This window comes from Schistocerca americana, chromosome X, assembly GCF_021461395.2.
Source record: "Schistocerca americana isolate TAMUIC-IGC-003095 chromosome X, iqSchAmer2.1, whole genome shotgun sequence".
Taxonomy (NCBI): domain Eukaryota; kingdom Metazoa; phylum Arthropoda; class Insecta; order Orthoptera; family Acrididae; genus Schistocerca; species Schistocerca americana.
Genome location: NC_060130.1, coordinates 103,123,254 through 103,148,934, shown reverse-complemented (window position 1 = coordinate 103,148,934; position 25,681 = coordinate 103,123,254). Strand labels below are relative to the sequence as shown.

Here is a 25,681-nt window from a genome sequence, read left to right as displayed (position 1 = left end):
ATCACTTTGTCATCTCTGAACTTAAGCTAGAACAGTGCGTACCAATGTCCAATCTGTTTTCTTGTACTCTCTCTGACATCTACTCTTTTATCTATGACTTTCTTTTTCCTCACTACAAGTGGGTCCCTCTCAGTCTAGGGTTCAAGTGACATACCCCTTGTTTCCAGCTTACGCTGATCTATCCCTCTTTCCTCCCTGAGGAAAAATCATGCAGGCTTCAAAATCTAAAAAATAATGCTCTCTGCTTTTAAGTATTTCTGTTGTCAACACTAGGAATTTTACCTCCTGGTTGAACTGAGCCTAACATAATATACTATTAAACACTGAAGAATTTTTGAAAGCATACTGAGCTATAAGAGGTTCTGGGACAAACTACCATGCAATACGAGCATCATCCTTTTGATGCTGGAGAGAAAGAAAATGCATGTATATCCGTAGTATGAGTAATATCTGGGAAAATAGCAAGAACCATTCCAAGCATGCAATACATTCTCAGATACATGTTTTTGTTGAAATGCTGCAGTATTCAAGAGCAGAGGTTAACGACCTATGGAAATGATTTTTCTCTCCCTTTGCATACCCTATGATGGAGGTTCTGTCGATTCTATTTCTATTTTAGTTTAAGCTTCTGCTGTTTAAGATTGATCTATACAACCATAGCAGTTATTACGCAACTTCATAAATTCTGTATAACAACTAAAATTGTACTTTAATAGTAGCTGGTTGTAAACCATTAGCTTGCATGGGCAAAAAAAAGTAAGAATTGCTGTCTTTTGAATCCAGAAGTTTCATTATCTGACAAAAGAAAGGAAAGTGCGCTAATGTGAAACTAAGATGAGGATGAACACAATGATATAGATGATATGGAATGGAAACTGATTGCTGTGGGGTACAATATCTCGCTTTTGGTGGAAGGGCTCAATCAATAAAAAAGTGCTTTGAGTGGTATGGGGAAAATAGTGGGCCAAATTTGAGTGTAAGACTTAGGCAAATCATAGTACTGGTAGATTTGTTGGCTAGTGCACTCGAAGGCAGGGCAGTATTTTATATGTTATGTATTAAAACCTGGTAGTCAAAATTATATGAACTGCACCTTTTTCTTTCTTTTTATTTTTTTATTAGCAACTGGATGAAATGTTATTATAAATCTGTTAGTCAACATCAGTGGCGGTGCAACTGCATAAAAATCAAGCCATTAGTGAGGAGTCCTGTATACTTTTGCAATGAGTTAGTGTCCAAACATACATTTACTAGTGCTGCAGCTTCATAAGGAAAGGATGGCGGCCATCAGGGTTGAATAACACTGTTAATTGGTGAATTTATTATGTGCTGAAGTGTGGAGGTGGGTGTTAATTGGCTGGAGACTAGATTTGTAAAACTACTGTAGGCTGCTGTAAACTCTCGTAAGCAAGCATAGACTATGGTAGTTTTCTTAGTAGCCTTGGTTACTTAAGGTCATACCCACGTTACCTATACATTAGGTGTGTTTCACACCTAGCACGTGTTACCTCATATCAATTACTTTGTTTACATATGCAATCAGTGTCTTATTAGATCCACCTAGAAAATGGAAATGGTGAACCATCTAGAAACTGAGTGAGGATATATGAAGGCCTGAATAACTTATGGAACATTTTGTTCTACATAGTTATCCACTTGTCTGTTACTTAAAAATAAATGGTATTTATAGCAAAATTGAAATTGCCAGTGTTTAATTCAGCTTTTATTCAAAAATTGTTGATTTGTAACATGAAAAAGAGGTATGTGGCAGTAAAAATTAAAAATAATAATGCAGATTTATCATGTAGTTCTATAAAATGCAATCTCCTCAAAGAAAAGGTAAATTAAAAAAACTGCAAAACAAAAGTGTGCCTAACATTGTTTCAATACTTCATTGAACATATGTAAAACATCTTTCTGTTATTCATAAACAATGTTCACATTTATCAATAATAACAGGAACTTTGCCTTTGATCATGATGAAGAACATTTTATTGATTACAAAATAACAATAATAATTATATAGATTTTTTATGTTTGTGTATGTAAACTGTACTTTTATCAAAAGTAATTGCTTTCATTACATAAAAGCACAAAGTTATGAGAGCAAATAATTTTTATTACTTATAAAATGCAGTTCATATTCTTTAAGGGTTTAAAATACGCAATGGACAGACACTGAAAGATGGGTGCTTCTAATTATGTGCCAAACAACCAAGGAGAAGTTGTTGGCTCCCAGATTTTCTCTTACATATTCATCATGTTCTTGCCCTACCAATGCTACCAACACTACAGGTAATCCTATTGTTTACTATATCATTTATATAGTGTACCAAAACTACTGAATGGTAGTTTTGGTAGAGTGTAACTCTAATGGAGACCACTATCAAGAAAGAGCCCACTAGATTCAAATCTTATACATCAAAATTAAATCAGAAGTCTTATTAAGTCCAGCTGTTCAGCATAATTCCTTATTTAGATAGTTAAAATATCAGTTAATCAAAAACAATCTACCTCTGCAGCTAAGTGGTCAGAATATCTGATTGCTATGTGAGGACCCATGTTTGAGTCCCAGTATTGCTAGTGTTTCTTCCTTGGTGGGAGGAACAGAACAGGGTGCATTCAGCCTCATGATGCTACCTGAAGAGCCAGTTAATTGAGAAGTTGTTGCTCCAAGGTGTAGGAAGCTGAAAATGGCCATTATGGCAGTGTGCTGAGGCCATGCTCCTCCATATGATATCCAAATGGCACAGCAGCCATCCAATACAGAATGGCAGGGGCCAGAAGACAGAGCAGAATGCCAGTCCGAGCTGCTGCAGATGGCGACCATGTGTGCTTGAGGTGTGCTGCTTGTGTGAATGAAAGTGTGTGTGAGTTTCTGATGAAGGCTGTGGCCAAAAGCTAATGCATAAGTGTCTTTTAGTTGTGCCTGTCTGCAACTTAACATGCCATCTTTATGATAAGTAGCAATCTACCTTTCCCTCACATTGTTGATATTCTTAAGACAGATGGGAATAATGGCTTTCAAATAAAGTATACCAATCCTAAAACAAACAGTCATTAGTGGGGTTGAATTTTGAAGAGCACATGATTTTATTGAACTCTGAATTTTGAATATTTCATTAAGGAAAATGTTTTTATATGAAATATTTACACTGCTGCCATCAGCAGACTGTAAACTATAGATTGAACAGTAAAGTTTTGAAAAATAACACTTGAATAAGAAATTGGAAAGTTCATATATTCACAGTGCATGTATCACATATTGAACAGTGAACAGAAAAAATAGTTAGTGAATGAGATTATAGCAAGTGGAGCTAGTCCATGTTGCTATGTTTGAAGCCTTGTGAAAATGGCCGTTGTTATCTTGGGATGTGGGAGGGTCCATAGCATACTCACCATGGAGAGGTAGAATAAGAATGTTGAAATAACCATCATAGTTCGTGTTCACAGTAACCTGAATGAGTAGGCCAAAGTCATAATATGAAAAATACCCCCAAAACATCTCAGAACAACCTCCAGCCTGAACTACACCCTCCATACACTGCAAGTTAAATGCCTCATTGACCCATTAGTATAGTTGATATCTTGCATCATTTGAAAAGAGACAAAATCACAACTTGTTCGGCCATGCTACATGCCTCCAGTCAGCTGTTGTCCAGTTTCTATGTTGTTTGGTCCACTGAAGATTTGCTGCTGTGAGAAGTAGCCCTTTGCTAAGTACCTATCTCAGACTGCCTGATGCATCCAGTTCACTTTGCAACATACATTCAGAAACTGGATGCGATGGACTTCCATTTACTGACAGCATCAGTTCCTTAAAAGCAGATATCATTAACAAGGCATAATGCTTGTCTCTGATCCTTGTCAGTTAGGATCTTTTGATGACCAGTGTTCTTATGCCATGACAGAGAATGATGTACCATTCTTGCAGACACATCAGGTAGTCTGCATTGATATAGCAACCCAACAAATGAGGCAACTTCATTTATGGCATGGTTATGGGCACATCAAAACTTGATAGCTACCTTCCACCATTCTGTCATATTTACATGTCAACCCATCTCACTGCATTGGTTCCATACATCTGTGTGGCACATACACACCACTTCACTACCAGTAGTGGAGTGTCATGTGACCATCTGGTACCACTTTTATAGTTTCTACAGTGCTTCAATGTAACCAGTGTGCTCTTTCAATGCAGTTACTAATGTTTTGTCTAGTGAGCATAGTTTGAGCTCTATATGTTATTTTATTACGCTAGCACAAAAACCATTAGCCCTTATGATGACAGACATGCCACTGAATGCAGTTTTGTTTATGTTACACCTCAATTTAATCTACCAGTGATTACTGAGGATAGCAGATAGGAAGACACTCCTCTGTTCAGGCTACAACTGCTGTCTGATACACACATGGAGAGTAGCAAGTTACATATTTAGCTTCTTCTGTGCTTTCTTAACGGTATATTTCTTGAATTCCTTGCATTTTTTTTTTAAAGAAAAAAAGGTGCAATCTCACATTTTTGTAACTGTAAAGTGTTGTCAGGCAGTCTGTGGTGCAGTTTTCATTTCAGCTCATGACTCATAAAGTGTCAGGCTCCTTTGGTGACCCATCAGGAGATTATCAAGCTGCATGTCCACGTTTCTGTCTGTGCTTTTATTGTCAATTCTTAAGTTAGTAATACTGCAATGTGTAGGGCATATGCATGTTGTGTGCAGACACAGGAAGAACTGGTGGCAGTTCACAAACAGCTGACTGCGCTTTTGATTATGGTTAGTCATTTTCAGGCTGCTGCTTCAGGATGTAGCTCCTAGTGTATCCGACATGGTGGATCTGCCCTTACATGAGGGTAAATGGTGGGTTGTAACATGTTCACATTGCTCAAGGCAGAGGGCCAATTTGAAGTTGGCCATCTGGCCTTGCCCGTTCACCCTGTAAATGGACAGGTGACCACTCCTCCAGGAGGGTCCAAGCAGGCTCACAGGGGCAGGGGTTTACTAGTTATCGTGAGCTCCAACATTAGACACATTATGGAGTCCCTTAGGCAGACAGCATTCAAGGCCAGAAAGAAAGTCAATATGCACTCAGTATTTCTGCTGGAGGGGGGGGGGGGGGGCTTCATCCAAAAAAATGTGGAGGAGGCTTTGCCTGCAGCTATTGAGAATGCAGAGTGCAATCATCTGGAAATTGTGGCTCGTGTTGGCACCGACGACACCTGTCGCTTGGGTTTTGAAGCCATCCTCACTTCATGCAGGTGGCTGTTGGGCATGGTGAAGGCTGCTGGCCTTGCATGTGGACTGCTAGCAGAGCTCACAAATTGCATCATTGTTCCACTACTGAATCGGGGTCCTTTGGTTTGGAGCCAAGTGGAGGGTCTTAACTAAAGGCTTCATCGACTTTGTGACAGTTTTGGCCACAGATTTCTGGACCTTTGTTATTGGGCTCCCCTTGGTAGGTGAGGACACACTACACAAAGGAAGCAACTACTTATGTAGCAGAGTATTTGTGGAGTGTACAAGAGGGTCTTTTAGGCTAGATGGTAGTTTGAGGTACTCTGAGGAACACTCACACTCGATACACAGATAGCAAAATCAAACTGCATTCAGAGTAAAGACACTTCAACTACCAAAATTTTGTTAGTAAATTGTCAAAGTATTCATAACAAAGTCCCTGAATTCACTGCCCTCCAGGAAGCTTCTCATGCTCAAATAATTCATGGGAAAGAGAGATGGCAGAAACCAGAAGTAGAAATCTCTCAGATATTTAGCAATTAATTGAATGTATATCAAAAAGACAGATTAAATGCCGTAGGAGTGGGTGTGTTCATTGCAGTTGACAAATATATTGTCTCTGTTGAGGCCAAATTTGAATGTGACAGTGCAATTATCTGGTGGCAAATAGCAGATCTATGTGAAATAAAGTTAATTGTTGAATGTTTTTACCAGTCACTCGATGCCACTGTGATGGTTTCAGAGTCATTGAAAGAAAGTCTGCAGACAGTAGCATGGAAATACCCAGATCATGCAATATTAGTTGGAGACAACATTAACCTATGGACTATAGACTGGGATGTCTATGGATTCATTGCACAGGGTGCAGACAGACAGTCTTGAGAAATTCTTTTGAACATCCTTTTCAAAAACTGTCTTGAGCACTTGGTTCGACAGCTCACACACAATGTAAATATTTTACACTTTGACACTACAAACAGGCCTGACCTAATCAACAGTATCAGTGTATAGACAGGGATTAGTGACCATGAGGTCATCATACTAGTGACTTTGGTTCATAAAGTTAATAAATCAGTGAAGAAGCCAGGACAGTATTTCTGCTAGAAAGTGCAGATAGACAGTTGTTAGCATCCCATTTAGACAATGAATTGACATCATTTAGTTCCAGTATGATTGATGTAGAGGAATTATGGGCAAATTTTAAACAGATTGTAAATCATACTCTGGTGAAGTATGTGCCCAGTAAGTACATTAAGGAGGGAAAAGACCCATCATGGTTTAAGAACGAAATTTGAAAAATGCTGAGGAAGCAAAGGCTGTTGAACTCTCAGTTCAAAAGATAATTGGCAGATGATGACAGGCCAGAGTTAATAGAAATTTGTGTATATGTGACAAAATTGATGCACAAAGCTTACAACAAGTATCACCCTCACACTTAAGAAGAAGATCTTGCAGGGAACCCAAGAAAATTCCAGTCCTATGTAAAATTGCTAAGTGGATCTAAGGCTTCAATCCAGTCACCCATTGACCATCAAGTGTGACAATAGAAGATAGCAAAAGTAAAGCCAAAGTTTTAAATTTCACATTTAAGAAATCATTCATCCAGGAGAAGCATACAAACACACTGTCATGTGACCATCACACAGGCCTCCTTCTGGAGGACATAGTAATAAGCATGGATGAGATAGAGAAACAACTGAAAGAGTTGAAAGCAAATAAGTCATAAGGTTCTGATGGAATTCCAATTTTATTTTACAGTAAGAGCTCTACAGCATTGGCCCCCTACTTAGCTTGCATTTATCATGAATCTCTCACCCAACAAAAAGTCCCAAGTGGTTGGAAAAAAAGCACAGGTGGCTCATATAAAAAAGAAGTGTAAAAGAACGGATCCACAAAATTATGTACCAATATCCTAAACATCAGTTTGCTGCAGAATCATTGAACACATTCTCAGTCTGAATATAATAAATTTTGTTGAGAGGGAAAAGCCTCTGTCTACAAATGAGCATTGTTCTAGAAAACATCATTCTTGTGAATCTCAGCTTGCCTTTTCTCATATGGTATCCTGTGAACTGTGGATGAAGGCCAATAGGCAGAATCCATATTCCTAGATTTATGTGAAGCATTTGAGACGATGCAACTGCTGACTGTTAACTAAGTTACAAGCATATGGAATAAGTTCCCAGGTATGAGTGACTCATAAACATCTTAAGTATCAGAACCCAGCATATTGTCCTCGATGTGAGTGTTCATCAGAGACACGGGTATCATCAGGAGTGTCCCAAGGAAGTGTGACAGGACCACTGTTACTTTATATATATATATATATGGTCTGGCAGACAGAGAAAGCAGCAGTCTGCACATGTTTGTTGATGATGCTGTGATGTACAGAAAGATGTCAGCATTGAGTGACTGTAGGAGGATACAAGATGACAGACAAAATGTGTAGTTGGGGTGATGAACAGCAGCTAGCTCTAAATGTAGAAGAATGAAAGATGATGTTTGAATACAGCATTAATAGTGTGGTACTTGACACAGTCACATCAATTAAATATCTAGGTGTAATGCTGCAAAGCTATATGAAATGGCATGAGCATTTAAGGATTGTAGTAGGGAAGGCAAATGGTCAACTTTGGCTTATTTGGAGAATTTTAGGAAAGTATACTTCATCTGTGAAGGGGACTGCATATAGGACACTAGTGCAACCCATTGTTGAGTACTATTTGAGTGTTTTGAATCTGCACCAGGTCAGATTAAAGGAAGACATTACGCAATTTAGAGGCAGGCTGCTACGTTTGTTTCCGGTAGGTTTCAACAACATGCAGGTATTACAGAGATGCTTCAGAAACTCAAATGGGAATCATTAGAAGGAAAGCACCATTTTTTTGAGGGTACTATTGAGAAAATTTAGAGAACTGCCATTTGAGGATGGAAATGCTTCAGGAACTAGGGTGGGAGGCTCTAGAGGAAAGGAGGTGTTCTTTTCATGAATCACTACTGAGGAAATTTAGAGAACCAGCATTTGAGGCTGACTGCAGTACAGTTTTACTGTCGCCAACTTATATTTTGCAGAAAGACCACAAAGATAAGATAAGAAAGATTAGAGATCGTACAGAGGCATATAGGCAGTCATTTTTCCCTCGTTCTGTTTGGGAGTGGAATAGGGAGAGAAGATGCTAGTTGTAGTACGAGGTACCCTCCACCATGCACTGTATGGTGGATTGCGAAGTATGTATGTAGATGTAGATGACTATGGAATTATTCCACTGCTGCCAATGTACATTTCGTATAATAACCATGAAGATAAGATTCAAGAGATTAGGGCTTGTACAGAGGCATATAGACAATTGTTTTTCCCTCACTCTATTTATGAGTGGAACAGGAAAGGAAATGATCAGTGGTGATACAGGGAACTCTCTACCACACTTCATACAGTGGCTTGCAAGGTATGTACCTAGATGTAGATGTAGATGCCAGTCTGGTGTTGTTGTGTTGTGTATAGTCTGTACTTGTCTAGTATTTTGTGAACAATGTAAATTGTGAGGCCCAAATTATCTTCCACAGGCTTTATTGGTTGGTATATTTCAACTGGAAGCCTATAGGTTGACTTGATGTTAAGTCTTGTCAGGAGTTGTCTCACTTTCCTGTCACTGAAGCACAAAATGCAAAACCAAAACCCTTTTACTCTTCTTTTTGGTGATTTTCCTGCTTGTGGATACTTTCTGGAATTACTAGCAATATTTTGTTGTTGTTTTAGCCATTCTCACAGAAAAAGTTCTTGTGGAAAGTTTTTGGCATCAGAGGCAGATTCCATTCAATGATCCAAGCTCTGAAGAACAGCGTGCTTTTGAGCCGGGTGGTTCTACATGAAAGCATGGAAATACCAGTCTGTGTGACTGAATTTTCTGTATACAAAGGAGCTGAGACATTCACTGGGTTTTTGCTGGATGAAGACAAAGCAAAGTCATGGCACCAAATTTTTCAGCTTCCATCATTAATTTGAAGTAGTCAGGAATGCTATTGAAGTATGACAAGATTTCTTCCTGGTTTTCATGTCAGGGTGGCCAGACAACAAATGTGTTGTCAAAATAGTAGTAAAAGCAAATTGATTTTGCAGCAGCTGTGTTGAAGGTAATATTCTCAAAAGTTTCTATGAATAGGTTAGCTACCACCCATTGCAAGTTGCAGGGACCAAAACATTGCTTTATGTTGTGATGAACTGAGCACTACTGGCATCGCAGACAGTAATAAGTCTTGCAATCAAAATGCATATAATTACCACTTGACAATGGTTATGGTTCACTCAGCCAAAATCTCAAGGATATACAAACATGTGACATGGCTGGATGCCTGGGAAGGTTTGGTCATACCTCTTTGAGACCATGCATTCATACATGTTCTAGGCTTATTTCAGTGACAGGATTATATTGTAAAGGTTCTTTGATTGATTTCCTAAAGAAAATTTTATGGCCATTAATGTGTCCATGCCTGACATGGTGATATTTAACAGAGCTCAACCAACATACTGAACAAGACAGGCACGTGGTCACTTGCTTAGCTGTGCACACATGACACTCTAATCACACTTCTGACAGTGCTGGACAGCTGCTAACTGTAGTGCATCAGATGCACTGTCAACATCCTCCACTGCTGAGAAATTACAGTAATAAGTTCAAATTAAAGAAAAATAGTGTAATTAGGAAAATTTGCTTAAATTTAGGAGCATGGTAAAATGTTAGCCCTTTTGATAGTGCACAAATCTCTCTACAAAAGCCCTCTCTTCTTCTTTAGAAATATTAGGGAGGAATAGTCCAGCATACTAAGGCAGAGTTTCTTCCATTCTCTCTTGAATGTAATTTTAGTGTTGTGTACACTTGCAATGAAGAAAGAGCATCTTTTTTCCCATAATCACATAGCTGACATTTTGTGGATAAGTACCATCTGAGAGAACATGCTTACATGGCTGCTACTTTATCTGTGGGCCAAATGGCAGCAGATGCTGCTTGTTAGACATTTTCCAAGAAAAAAAAGAAGAATAATTTGGTATCTATATCATGCCAAATATGAACTATATTTCACGATTTCTTCCTACCCATGTGGTGTGGTGATCTAGCACAAACACAAATCATGGCAACCCATGATTTTGCAAGAGACAATATTTTCACCATGGGAAAGACTGACTTGTAGCTGTTAAAACAGAAATATTGGTGCTCATTATTGGGAAAATAACAGTATCATTTGGTGATCATCATTATGGATCATAATGATTCTCCAGTTACATTTTTTAGTTCATTAAATACCTCAGAGCTTCCATCACACTACTTACTTAAAGTTTAAAGTTAGAATTTTGGTTTTGACTTCAAAACTTGAGTCCAGTGAATGACCATATATTTACATCTACATTGACATCCTTACTCTGAAAACCACAATGAAGAAAATGGTAGAGTGATTGTCCTATTGTAACAAGAATTAAGATTTCTTCCAGTTCCATTTGCAAATGGGACATATGAAAAATTACTAGTTAAGTGCCCATGGTAATTAGTCTAAGCTTGGCTTCATAGTTTCTGCAGGACTGATACATAGGAGGCTGCAGTATACTTCTCGATTCCTCACTTAATACTTGTTCTTGAAATGTTGTGAGAAGGCTTTTATGGGATTGCAGACATCTGTCATCAAGGGTCTGCCAGTTTAGGTTTTCAGCATGTCTGTGACTCTCTCCTGGGGGTTAAGCAAATCTTTCACTATCCATGCTACTCTTCTTTGTGTACTTTCAGACTCCACTGTTAAACCTATTTGAGCAATATTCTGGGATACACCACACAAATATTTGGTAAATTATCTCCTTTGTAGACTGATTGCATTTTGCCATTATCCAACATATGAAGAAAAGTCTGCCACCTCCTTCATCTACAGTTAAGTTTATATGTTCATTCCACTTCATATCCCAACAAATTTTTACATCCAATATTTATATGAGTTGATTAATTGCAAGTGAGTCATTGATATTGTACTCAAGGGACTTTTTTATTTTGTAAAGTGCACAATTTTACATTTATGAAAATGTAACACAATTTGCCAATCTCTGCACCAGATTTTTTTTCTTTACAAAAACCTTTTTGTCTGTCTGATCATTGATATACATCAAGAATAAAAAGGGGTCAATCCAGTGCCCTGAGGTATGCCTCAGGATAGTTATTATTGTTCTTAATGTAAAGTTCAAGCTCTATAGTAATATATGCATAAATATTAAATAGGCACATATAGCTGTGATTTGACCTATCAGTTCTTCTCATTTCCGATCGTGTGTACTTTTCATGGTAAACACATTGCTTTGCTACAATGATTATATGACATAAGAGTAGGTGAAGAGACCAGATCTCAGTTACAACAGCTTGTCACAAGGCCATTTCTACACACTTATCTCTGATGTCAGTTATACAGATTATCTGTGTGTACATGTTGTGAGAATTTGTTGCTCACTGAACATGACATACAAATACAGCAGTATTACTAGGCAAGCTGAAAAAGAATGGTAAATCATGGAAACATGTCATGATAGAACATCCAGATTTGAATAGTTACTTTATTGGAACATTAACAAGGCACAATCAGTTGCACAAACTTGCAGAAATGTATATGAACAAAAGAACCTTGTGCCAATTGGTATACCACAACATGCCATGAGTACCCAACATCTCTCGGAAAGATCAGTTAATATAGTCTCTTTAGGCAACATGAAACAACATTATTAATATTCTTGTGGTACAGCAAAGGTGGCTAATTTAATACAAGGATGAAAAACTTTGCAATACACAGTTAATTGGACTTGCATGGGTAATGTGAGCATATCTAATCTGACAAAAATGATCAAGGCAAAATACATACTATTTACGAATCGAGAATGTAGTGACTAATCCAGTTCAATATCCAAAGAAATTGCAAAGTTCAATAATGAACTTGTGGTCTGTTGAGAAAACTAATCTAACAACATTTGGATTTCATCCTTGGCCACATGCGTGGCACCAAAATAGGTTACGTAAATGATGACTAACTGAAAACCTCAGCTGCCGACAGGTGTTGTTGATATACCTTGATGTGGACAGATGAAAATGCGTGCCCCGACCGGGACTCGAACCCAGGATCTCCTACTTACATGGCAGATGCTCTATCCATCTGAGCCACCGAGGGCACAGATGAATAGCGCGACTGCAGGGACTTATCCCTTGCACGCTTCCCGTGAGACTCACATTCCCAACTGTCCACAATTCTACGTATGTATTGTACCTTATAGACATTTGCCCAACCACCCATTACTTGTCCATGCTTTGGCAATTCCCGTAAGAGTTTGGGCAACCCGTGTGCATTTGCACAGACGAAGGTCAATGGCTGGGTAGCCTTTAACTATATATACGAAGACAGTAACTTGTTCTCGAAAGAACAGTTACTGTTGATGACATTGCAGCTTTTCCCTGGAATAAATGATGACTAACTGAAAACCTCAGCTGCCGACAGGTGTTGTTGATATACCTCAATATGGACAGCTGAAAATGTGTGCCCCGACCGGGACTCGAACCCGGGATCTCCTGCTCCACATCAAGGTATATCAACAACACCTGTCGGTAGCTGAGGTTTTCAGTTATTCATCATTTATTCCAGGAAAAAGCTGCACGGTCATCAACAGTAACTGTTCTTTTGAGAACAAGTTACTGTCTTCGTATATATACTTATGGACTACCCAGCCATTGACCTTCATCTGTGCGAATGTGCACAGGTTGCCCAAACTCTTACGGGAATCGCCAAAGCGTGCGCGAGTAATGAGGGGTTGGGCAAATGTCTATAAGGTACAATACATATGTAGAATTGTGGGCAGTTGGGAATGTGAGTCTCACTGGAAGCGTGCAAGGGATAAGTCCCTGCAGTCGCGCTATTCGTCTGTGTCCTCGGTGGCTCAGATGGATAGAACACCTGCCATGTAAGCAGGAGATCCCGGGTTCGAGTCCCGGTCGGGGCACACATTTTCGCTGTCCACATCGAGGTATATCAACAACACCTGTCGGCAGCTGAGGTTTTCAGTTAGTCATCATTTATTACAGGGAAAAGCTGCACGGTCATCAACAGTAACTGTTCTTTTGAGAACAAGTTACTGTCTCCGTATACAGGTTACGTAGTTGACAATGGGGTTAGATCACACTGAACTTGCTATATCAAAATGGGCTCTGTCAAGCAGATATCCCACAGTCAGAAAGGCCAAGGTGAGGTGGTGCTGAGTCATTTATGTCCCAAAATATTGTGTCAGTCCTTTACCAATTAGTTCTCCATGGGTGTCAAGGGAAGTTTGCAATATTGTTTGCTTAATAGGCACATAAAACCAAATCACCTTTGATGTTTACACAGTTCATGCACCTATTTTATTGCACTATGGCAATCCATTAACTTCTGTTAAATTAATAATTTAAACACACAAGGAACTTTTAATCACTGTGCTGATCATGTAGACAGGTTGGCAGCAGTGTGGGAAGTGTTGGGAGTTCAGAGTGGTTCCTGTAGCATGCTTTTTGGGTAAAACCCAGGTACTGTGGCAAAGAAGCATGTGGAAGAGAAAACTCTTGTCCTAGAATGCTACAGCTCATGCTGTGGTTTTTGCTGGGCTCCGCATTGTCTGCTATAACATGACATTATCTGCAAGGGCAGCCAGGTGGTGGACACAAACACGTAGTAGTGCATTGCCACAATGTCTTAAGTAACACTTCTTCCACCTTCTTAAGAAAGAATCTTTATAGAACTGTTCATTATTGGGGACATTAATTGCATTTTGTATTTCATTTTAGACAGACAAAGTATACATGTTTCTATGGGAGTATACTCAAACACTTAAGTGCACACAGTCAGGAGTACAGTTGGTTGAAATAGGTACAATTACAGAGAGTAATGTAAATAAAAACTTAGCTTCACATGTTATAGTACCACAGATTCAGACATCTACATCTATATCTATACTCTGCAAGCTACCGTATGGTGTGTGGTAGAGGGCACCTCTTATATCTCTGTCATTTTCCACTCATCCCTCTTTCATTCATGAACAGTGTGTAGGGAAAAACAATTGTTGGTTGGCCTGCATACACTACATCTACATCTACATATATACTCCACTAGCCACCAAGCGGTGTGTGGCGGAGGGCACAATTCGCGCCAAAGTGATATTTCCCCCATCTGTTCCACTCGCAGATCGAGCGAGCGAAAAACGACTGTCTGAACGCATCAGTATGAGATCTTATTTCCATTATCTTTGAATGATGATCATTATGCAAATTGAAAGTTGGTGGTAATAATATATCATTTATTTTGTACTCATACATTAATGGGGATTTTTGCCTTGTTATACGCAGTAGATTACACTTACTAATACTGAGAGATAACTGCCAGTCATTACACCACACATTTATTTTCTGCAAATCCTCATTGATTTGTTCACAACTTTCGTGTGATACTACTTTCCTGTAGACTACAGCATCATTGGCAAAACAGTCTAAGGCCACTATCAATACCATCAGACAGATTGTTTATGTAAATTGATAAAAGCAGAGGACCTATTATGCTGCCCTGGGGCACACCTGAAGTTACTCTTGTTTCTGTTGAAGTTACCCCGTTCAGGACGACATACTGCTCCCTGTCTGTTAGAAAACTTTCTATCCAACTGCATATGTCATCGGGTAGACCGAAAGTGTGCACTTTTTGTAGCAAGCGACAGTGCAGAACTGAGTAGAACACCTTTCAAAAGTCGAGAAATGTGGCATAAACCTGGGAGCCAGTATCTAGACCCTGTTGTATATCGTGCACAAAGAGGGCCAGCTGTGTCTCGCATGACCGCTGTTTCCTAAAACCGGTTTCCTGGTTTCTGCAGATGAGCTTCTCAGAGTTAAGAAAGGTCTTTATGTCTGAACACAAAATATGTTCCACGATTCTACAACAAATTGATGTCAGTGAAATTGGCCAGTAATTACGTGCATCCGATTTTCTACCCTTTTTATAGATTGCTACGACCTGGACCTTCTTCCAGTCCCGTGGAACTTTCTGCCATTCCAGTGATCTCTGATAGATGATGGATAAGAATGGTGCTATATTTGTAGCATAGTCAGCATAAAATCTTATGGTGATACCATCTGGGCCAGATGCCTTTCTGGCGTCTAAGAATCTTAACTGTTTTACAATCCCAGATATGCTAAACACTACATCAGCTACCCTTTCGTTTGTTCGTAATTGAAAGGGGGAACGGTGCTGCAGTCCTCTATCATAAATGAGTTTTTGAAAGCTAGGCTTAGAATTTTGGCCTTCTGTTTATCATCATCAGTTACATTACCCGTACTGTCAGCAAGAGAAGGTATCAAATTATTTGTAGCATTCATTGATTTTACTTATGACCAAAATTTTTTGGGGTTATTTTTAGAATCTGCAGATGAAATATTGCTTTCAAATTCATTAAAAGAGTCTCTCAGTGTCCTTCTGACAGCTGTTTTCATTTCTCATAATTTCTGTTTGTCAGCGGGACAGTGACTACGTTTAAAACGACTGTGCAAAATTCTCCGCTTTCTCAGCAACGTCCTACTATGTTTGTTGTACCGAGGTGGATCCTTTCCCTCCTCTATACTTTTGCTAGGCACATATTTCTCTAGCACGTGGTGAACAATATCTTTAAATTCCGACCAAAGATGCTCTATATCTTTGTGTCCCGCGATGAATGCTCGGAACTGACTGTGAAGATATTCATTAATGACACTTTTATTTGCTTTCCCAAACAAGAAAACTCTACGCTGTGTGTGTGTGTTTTTTTTTCCCTGACATAGAAGCCACAATAACATTACGGTCACTAATACCTTCTTCTAGATTAACATCCTCAAAAATATCAGGTCTGTTTGTCACCAAGATATCTAATATGTTCCCATCTTGAGTCGGTTTTCTAACCAATTGCTCAAGGTTGTATGTCAGAAGTATCCAGACACCCCATGTAATGCAGTGTAATGCAGAACTGACCACTAGATGTTATTAGTGACTGATACACCAGTATAAAAGAAGTCAGAGAGTATCATGTTAACAGCAAAGAAGCAGTAATAGCAGAACTGCTCGACCAGGAGAGCTCAGGGGCTTCAAACAAGGACTAGTCATTGGATGTCACCTGAGTAACAAATCCATCAGACACATTTCAAACCTTCTAAAGCTGCAAAGTTGATTATTAGTGATTTGACTGTGAAGTGGAAATATGAAGAGACAACCACAGCTAAACCAAGGCCAGGAAGACCCAGTGGCAGACACAGAAAAACCTCAAGGAGGGGATGCTAAAGGTATCTTGAGCTACCTTTACTTTTACCATAATAAAACATAATCAAGTCACATGCAAAGTTTAAGAAAGTTTTATTTACACAAGACAATGCCATCTTATGGTATAAAAAAGTTACAATTGCGGTTCTCTTCCCTTAAATCGTGAATTTGCACTGAAAAATGCAACACTAGTACACTTAGCACTAAAACACACATGGTCACACTCTGTGTATTTATAATATCACTAACAACAACACTGACTATAGTCTGTGGTAATAGCCAATAGTCACAGCTGTTCACTTTTTATCACTTCCAAGTTATCGTGACGATTGTAGCTTTCAAACTGACTACCTGGCAGCAACTCTGCTTCCCTTATATTTGTGGCTCAGTTGTTTCGGTAACACTTTCTCCCAGAATGTTCACTTCCAGACTTTTATGGAGTGTGAACAAATACCTACAGTGAAAGCGTCAAGCCAATATGTACCTTACAACCTATAATATAAGAGCTAGTTTCCAATGATGACATCATCTGGCAATTTATGTGTGTGGAACTTTTATTGTCAATTCTGTTCCTTTCTAGAGCACTTGATAGAGGGTCTATGTAGTAACTATGAGTTTTTAGGAATCATCTCGAAAGTCACTATTACCGGAGATACATGCATCGATGGTTTCCTGTACCTAACTCGTATTACGAGTTACGTATCAGAAACTATTGTTATGTTATTATCAAAAATATTTTTACTGAGGAATTAGTATGAATTACTATTATTAATACTTCACAATCAACTGATCACTCTCATTCTTGGCTAATCTACACACTTGCACTAGTATATCTAGGACTTTTTACTAATTCATTCTTCAGATCTAATATTTCTGCTTCTGAATGTAAACTAGCTTCCTATTTGGTGAATAGTCCATATTTATAATGCTATGTATCGAAGGTTCTCTGTAAGAGGTTCTCTGTACAAGAATATTCGTGACTTTTCTCAAACAAATACCAGACGGAATAACGTATCGAGATCACTAGAATGATTGCTACTTTTTCATAGGTATGTGTTAGCTATCTATGTGCCGAGTAGTCCAGCTAGCACAATGACTGTGAATAGGGAGTTAAAAGGACTGGGGTATGGGTGAACAGCTCCCCATAGGCCACACGTCTCCACAGTCACTGCTAAGTGGCACTTGAGATGATGTAAAGAGTGACACCATTGGATAGTGTATGACAAAATGAGTGATTGGGAGTGATAAATCTTGCTATATCCTTTGGCAATCCAATGACAGTGCACCCTGTCATAAACCAGCATCTGTGAGGCAATGGTCTGTGGACAATAACGTTTCTGGAATGGACTGGCCTGCCCAGAACCCTGACTTGGACCCAACGGAACACTTTTGGGATGAGTTAAAACATTGACTTCACAACCAGCATCCAATATCACTGCCCTCTCTGGTTTTGGCTCTTGAGGAAGAATGTGCTGCCATTCCTTTACAGACTTTCAGACACCTCACTGAAAGTGTTCCCAACAGAGTTCAAGCCATCATAAAGATGAAGGGTTGACACACTCCATAATAATGACCACTAATAAGTGTCTAGATACTGTGATCAAATGATTTATGAGTTCTAATTTCTCTACCTTTTTTGTTGCGATCGTATTTTAAGAGATATGTGGAGGGAAGTAACATGTTAACAATTGTTCTTGGTATATACTCTCACAGAATTTTAACTGTAAACCTGCCCATGATACATACCACCTTTCTTGTAGGATCTGACACTGAAGTTTGTTGAGCATCTCTGTAAACAGGATGGGATTTTCACTCTGCAGTGGAGTGTGAGCTGATATGAAACTTCCTGGCAGATTAAAACTGTGAGCAGAACCGAGACTCAAACTCGGGACCTTTGCCTTTCGCGGGTGAGTGCTCTACCAACTGAGCTACCCAAGCACAACTCACAGCCCGCCCTCACAGCTTCAAATCTGCCAGTACCTTGTCTCCTACCTTCAAAACTTCACAGAAGCTCTTCTGTGAACCTTGCAGAACTAGCACTCCTGGAGAAAATGATATAGCAGAGACATGGCTTAGCCAGAGCCTGGGGGATGTTTCCAGAATGAGATTTTCACTCTGCAGCAGAGTGTGCACTGATATGAAACTTCCTGGCAGATTAAAACTGTGTGCCAGACCGAGACTTGAACTCAGGACCTTTACCTTTCGCAGGCAAGTGCTCTAGAGCACTTGCCCATGAAAGGCAAAGGTCCCAAGTTCGAGTGTCGGTCCAGCACACAGTTTTAATCTGCCAGGAAGTTTCATCTCTGTAAAGCTCTCACACTTGGTAAAGTAACCCATGATGAAACATACTGATATTTGTTGGATCATCTCCAGCTCTTCTATTAATATAGTCTGGTAATGGTACCAGACTTTATGAGCAATACTCATGACTCAGTCAAATGAGTTTGATAGCCCATTTTAAAGCAAACTTGTCATCTCCTGCTTTATGCCACTGTATCAAGCTTACATAATTAAATATTAATCTGAGGCTTCATACTACAGAGTCTAACATTATATTGTTGTTGTTGTTGTGGCCTTCAGTCTGAGAATGGTTTGATGCAGCTCTCCATGCAAGCCTCCTCATCTCTGAGTAACTACTGCAACCTACATCCTTCTGAATCTGCTTAGTGTATTCATCTGTTGGTCTCCCTCTATGATTTTTACCCCTCACACTTCCCTCCACTACTAAACTGGTGATCCCTTTATGTCTCAGAATATGTCCTACCAACCAATCCATTCTTCTAGTCAGGTTGTGCCACAAATTTCTTTTCTCCTGAATTCTATTCAGTACCTTCTCATTAGCTACGTGAGGAACCCATCTAATCTTCAGCATTCTTTTGTAACACCACATTTCTATTCTCTTCTTGCCCATCATCCATCTTGTTTATCATCCATGTTTCACTTCCATACATGGGTACACTCCATCCAAATTCTTTTCTTTCAGAAAAGACTTCCTGATGTTTACATCTATACTCAATGTTAACAAATTTCTCTTCTTCAAAAACCCTTGTCTTGCCATTGCCCGTCTACATTTTATATCCTCTCTATTTCAACCATCATCAGTTATTTTGCTGATCAAATAGCAAAATGCATCTACTGCTTTTTGTGTCTCATGTCCTAAATAGTTACCACACCGTCACCTGATGTAATTTGACTACATTCCATTACTGTTGTTTTGTTTTTGTTAATTTTCACATTATATCCTTCTTTTGATACACTGTCCATTCTGTTCAGCTGCTCTTTCAAGTCTATTGCTGTCTCTATCAGAATTACCATGTCATTGGCAAACCTCAAAGTTTTTATTTCTTCTCACTGATCATTAATTCCTCCTCCAAACTTTTCTTTGGTTTCCTTCGTTATTTGCTCAATGTACTGACTGAATAACATTAGAGATAAGCTATGACCCTATCTCATTTCCTTCTCAACTGCTGCTTCCCTTTCATGCCCCCTTGACTCTTGTAACTGCCATCTGGTTTCTGTACAAATTGCAAATAGTTTTTTGATTCCTGTATTTTACCCCTGCCACCTTTAGAATTTAAAAGTGAGTATTCCAGTCAACATTGTCTAAAGCTTTTTCTAAGTCTACATATGCTATAAATATAGCTTTTCTTTTCCTTGACCTGTCTTCTCTGAGACATCATAAGGTCAATATTGCCTCATGTATTCCATAAATTTCTCCAGAATCCAAACTGATCTTCCCGGAAGTTGACTTCTACTAGTTTTTCCATTCTTCTGTAAAGAATTTGTATTAGTATCTGTGGCTTATTAAACTTATAGTTTGGCAATTTTCACACCTGTCAGCACCTGCATGATATATGCTTTTTATTTCTGCATCAAATAGTACTGCTTGTCCCCTGAATAAGAGAAATTACTTTTAGGACATTCTTCATTCCTTTCCATTTTGTCCTTTTTTACGTTGCTTAATGCCATCAGAATTCTCTTATTTGTCTAAATTATAGTTTCCTTTTTTATCTCTCCTCTGCACTGAATAGGCCAAATTAGGTTGAGAAAGGTTACATTATCTCACACTCAAGTAATAATATTTCCTTACATATTTACAAAGATATTAACGAAATTAGTTGTTTTCTATTGTAAATTTGGTATGCACGTCCTACAAAAAATGCAGTGTGTAAGTGATTCAGAATGCCTAAGCCATATTACATGGTTCTCTATTCCATTTTTGTTTTTTAAATAATCTAACAGGTAAGTTTGATTTCTTATTATGGGATGGGCAAAATTTAACTAATGAAACTTCCTGGCAGATTAAAACTGTGTGCCCAACCGAGACTCGAACTCCCGAGTTCGAGTCTCGGTCGGGCACACAGTTTTAATCTGCCAGGAAGTTTCATATCAGCGCACACTCCACTGCAGAGTGAAAATCTCATTCTAAAATTTAACTAATGTCAGAAATGTGTTTGATATTTTGTGACAATTTAATCTAAACAGCAAACAGTTTATGAGTTTTTTTAATGAATCTGAATACTAGAAAACATTACTCAAGGAACAACAACCTCCTGAAAAGTTTGACATAATTTCCTGGTCAGTTAGTTGCCCAAGTGGTAAATAAATAATTACCATGCCACAAAATTACAGATCTGCATCTTTTTTCTTTCACCCTACCTGTTATGAATGAATTTAAGCTTAGAGTCTAGCATGTCGAAGTTCAGTTCTTATGGTTATTTCTAAATGGAGTGTTATTGGGACGTTTGGATCCTCACTTTTTAATTGCTTCAGATGTGCCTTTTTTCAGTCCCTGTAGGCATTAAAACCCATTGCAAGTCACTCATTTTTGCATGCTTACTGGTGATTTGCACTCTTCTGCTGTTTAATGACAGTTATTTCTTGAACACATTATACACTGAAAAGCCAAAGACACTGATACACCTGCCTAATATTGTGTAGGGCTCCCACAAGCATGCAGAAGTGCCGCAACATAATGTGGCATAGACTTGACTTATGTCTGACATAGTGCTGGATGGAATTGACACCATGAATCCTGCAGGACTGTCCATAAATCCATAAGAGTATGAGGGGGTGGAGATCTCTTCTGAAAAGCACATTGCAAGGCATCCCAGATATGCTCAATAATGCTCATATTTGGAGAGTTTGGTGGCCAGTGGAAGTACTTAAACTCATAAGATTATTCCTGGAGTCACTCTGTAGCAATTCTGGATGTGTGAGGTGTGGCATTGTCCTGCTGGAGTTGCCCAACTCCATCAGAATGCACAATGGACATGAATGGATGCAGGTGATCAGACAGGATGCTTACGTATGTGTCACCTGTCAGAGTCGAATCTAGACATATCAGGGGTCCCACATCACTCCAGCTGCACAGCCCCACACCATTACAGAGCCTCCACCAGCTTCAAAAGTCCTGTGCTGACATGCAGGGTCTGTAGATTCATGAAGTTGTCTGCATACTCGTACGCATCCATCTGCTTGACACAATTTGAAACAAGACTTGTCCAATCAGGCAACCTGTTTCCAGTCATCAACAGTCCAATGTCAGTGTTGAAGGGGCTCAGATGAGGTGCAAAGCTTTGTGTCATGCAGTCATCAAGGGTACAAGAATGGGTCTTTGGCTCCGAAAGCCCATATTTATCATATTTCATTGAATGGTTCACATGATAACACTTGTTGATGGACCAGCATTGAAATTTGCAGTAATTTTCAGAAGGTTTGCACTTCTATCATGAATAACAATTCTTTTCAGTTATTGTTGCTCCCATTCTTGCAGGATCTTTTTCTGACCGCAGTGATGTCAGAGATTTGATGTTTTAGCAGATTCCTGATATTCAAGGTAGACTTGTGAAATGATTGTACAGGAAAATCCCCACTTCATCCCTACCTCAGAGACACTGTGTCCCATCACTTATGGGCTGACCATAACACTACGTTCAAACTTGCTTAAATCTTGATAGCCTACCATTGTAGCAGAAGTAACCGATCTAACAACTGCGCCAGAGACGTGTTGTCTTTAATAGGTGTTGCTGACCCCAGTGCTGTAGTCTGCCTATGTCCATATCTTTGTATTTTAATATGCATGGCTATACCAGTTTCTTTGGTGCTTCAGTGTATATTAAAGAACAATAATTTCTGAAAAAGAAATATATCATGGCACTACACCATTTTATCTTGCATCTGATAATATTCATCAAAATTGTAAAAGTTTCAGAAAACAAAGCACTGTGCCATCCAGCTTCTGTAGATTCCCTTAGTACAAGTGCAGGAACAGAAGACCATGTTTCAATGGGATGTTATGCTGCTAGAAAAGCTTTAATGGTAAGTATGTAAGTATTTAAATAAAGTGAATTTCACTGAAACTGGCACATGAGCAGTTGGAGACACACACACACACACACACACACACACACACACACACACATTACCTGTATCACTAGTCCATATGATTGTGTCATTGTTGGAAACAGTCATTTATTGAACAAACATGTTTAGAATCCTAAATACAAAATGAAAATAAACAAAATATTCTGAGCAAAAACTGACCATGTGCCCCTCTTAAGGTCACTCCCAAGAGAGGTTGTACCCATGTTAGGAGCAGAGCATGATTGTAATGGCACAATCAATGTGGCAATGGCACCTGAAGCTAGGCTGTCTGTATAGATTCCATGTTTGGATCAATTTCCAAAGATATAGCAGGGATGTTAATAACTTGTGGCATTCGATGCATAACTGGGAAATCTGGGGCTGGTGTATTTATCATTGTTGGCAATGTGGGTTTGTCATTGCCAGATGATGTTGATTTCACTGTCAGAATTCAAGAAATGGGTGTATTTGCAAATATCTTCTACCTACAACTGAAGCATGGACCAATGTATAGCACTGTTAGTCCTTTCAACAAGAAGCTAATTACCCTGGGTCATTTCCTGTTATTAGTTCTTAAATAAGGTAACTAAATGAAAAAATGGTTTTTTTCTGTGCATCTCAGAGATCTTCAGCACCAGCCCACCATCATATTCTCATAACCATAGCACCTCTTCTATATGGTGTGCAGAGATAATGTGTGGGTCCCTCGTAACCTGGGATCTGAGTGAGCCAGCCCTCCTTCCCTATCTTCCCCAACCTGTTTCTCTTTCCTCCTGTAGTAAGGAACAAACAGTTCTGAAAGCTGGGTATAGTTTTTTTCTATTTTTAAATTCATTTGTTATGTTCAGTAGTTTTGCCTCACAGCTGGCAGATATTTATTGAAAATCATGTTGAACCACAATCAGCTACTATCCAGACCCTTAAAAGTTTCAGTTGTTGTTAATATAAACAGAAAGAAGTTTTTCACTCACAGTGTCTATGTGATGTTCCACCACAATCTGAATAGTGTCAAAAACATGAACTGGTCAACATAAATCAATATATGGAAATTAAATATGTCCCAGAAGCTCCAATGTGTCAATAATCAAATCCATCCACCCACCAGAGACACACAAACTGTTGAAACAATGTCACTGTTGGACACTGCAGAGAGAGGTGCACACTCCCAACTCACCACGATAGTTCCATCACTGCTCACATGAAACACTTCCACACCATAGTATTTATTAGTTAAAATGAAAACTTGACATGCTGCATTGAGTCATAGGATCCATAGCCAAACCTTTTATTATATTATATTCATACATTACTAGAGATAGTGTCAGCTATGCTCACAATAAAGGTTTCCCTTATAGCTGTGAAAAGTGGGGTGTAGGAGGTTATGTTCTGTAAGAATTGAAGCTCCATTGTTAGATGTGTGATGTGGTCCCTTAGGGATATGGCAGTCAAGGAGGGGAAGAGGTCCAATGTGCACTCTGTACACATACCAGGGGAAGCCAGCCCAGATGTGTAAATGGGTGCTTTCAGATGCCATGAAGAGAAAAAGGTGCAGCCAACTGCAGGTGGTGGCTCATGTCAGTACCAATGATATATGTCACTTTGGATTGGAAGATATCCTGTCTGGTTTCGGGCAGCTATATGAAGTGTTAAAGGCTGTCAGCCTTGCTTGTGAGATGAAGGCAGAACTCACCATCTGTAGCACTGTCAACAGGGCTAACTGTGGATCTATCAGAGGCTCGGATGGTTCTGTAACTATGTACGCTACAGATTCTTTGACTTGCACCATACAGTAGGGTGGGGGGTTTTGGGTTCTGCTCAACAAGTAAGCAGTCCATTACACACAGGAAGTGGCTACATGGGTATCTAGAGTGGACTGGGTGGTTTTTTTTTAGGTTAGAGGGTCTCAAGAAATTACAGAAATGGCATCAGTCTAAAAAAGAATGCAGTGCAAGTGCCTTTGGTACAGAACTGAATGTAGGGTTTGAATCAGATGCTCATATGGTTTTGTGACCATTTAGACTACAGATTCCTCAACTTGTGGCATTATGTGATGTGTTTTTGTGTTATGCTTACTAGATCAAATAGGTCAGGAGTCCATTACAGACAGACTGTGACTACACTGGTGGTGAGGTCTGTGTAGAATGGACTGGGTGGTTTTTTAGGTTAGAGAATCTCAGGAAATTACAGAAAGGGCATCAGTCTAAATGGGTAAAGGGCAAACAAAGGATGAGAGTAGACCTCACAACAATTGGTATTGTAATTGTAAATTTTTGTAGCTGTGTTGGGAAAGAACCATAGCTCCAAGTGCTAAGTGAAAGCAATGAAGTTCAAATTGTTAAAGGTACTGAAAGCTGGCTAAAGCTGGAGATAAATTCAGCCAAATTTTCTGCAAAGGACCCAATGGTATTCGGAAAGGATAGATTAAAAATGGTTGGTAGTGAAGGGTTTATTGCTATTAGATAAAGTTTACATTGTAGTGAAAGAGAAGTAGATAGTTCCTGTGAGCTGGTGTGTGCAGAGGTTATACTTGACAAATGGATTAAATTAGTAATTTGTTCCATTTGAGATCACAAATAAGATGATACAGTTGCTGAACAATTAAAAAAAAAAAACTTGAGTCTCATTTCAAAAATGTACAATTATAGTACATTCTACACAGGGGCACCGACTTATAAAAAATATTGGGGGGGGGGGGGGGGGGGGGAGTGGTCTATACTGGGGGTTTTGTGTCAGGAAATATTCTAAATTTTAGATGAAAAATAATGAGT

General features: G+C 39.1%; 1 protein-coding gene and 1 non-coding gene across 2 annotated transcripts in view; one reads left to right on the top strand and one right to left on the bottom strand.

Annotated features, from left to right (window-relative positions):
* The window catches only part of LOC124555556 (histidine ammonia-lyase-like), a 244,837-nt gene that overhangs the window by 197,775 nt on the left and 21,381 nt on the right, over positions 1 to 25,681 (top strand). Inside the window, exon 14 of the mRNA XM_047129513.1 lies at positions 22,756 to 22,868. Coding sequence (XP_046985469.1) covers positions 22,756 to 22,868 — 113 coding nt within the window. The remainder of the gene's footprint in view (positions 1 to 22,755; positions 22,869 to 25,681) is intronic.
* On the bottom strand, positions 12,349 to 12,423 carry Trnat-ugu. Its single transcript has one exon. It is a non-coding gene; the product is annotated as a tRNA-Thr (tRNA).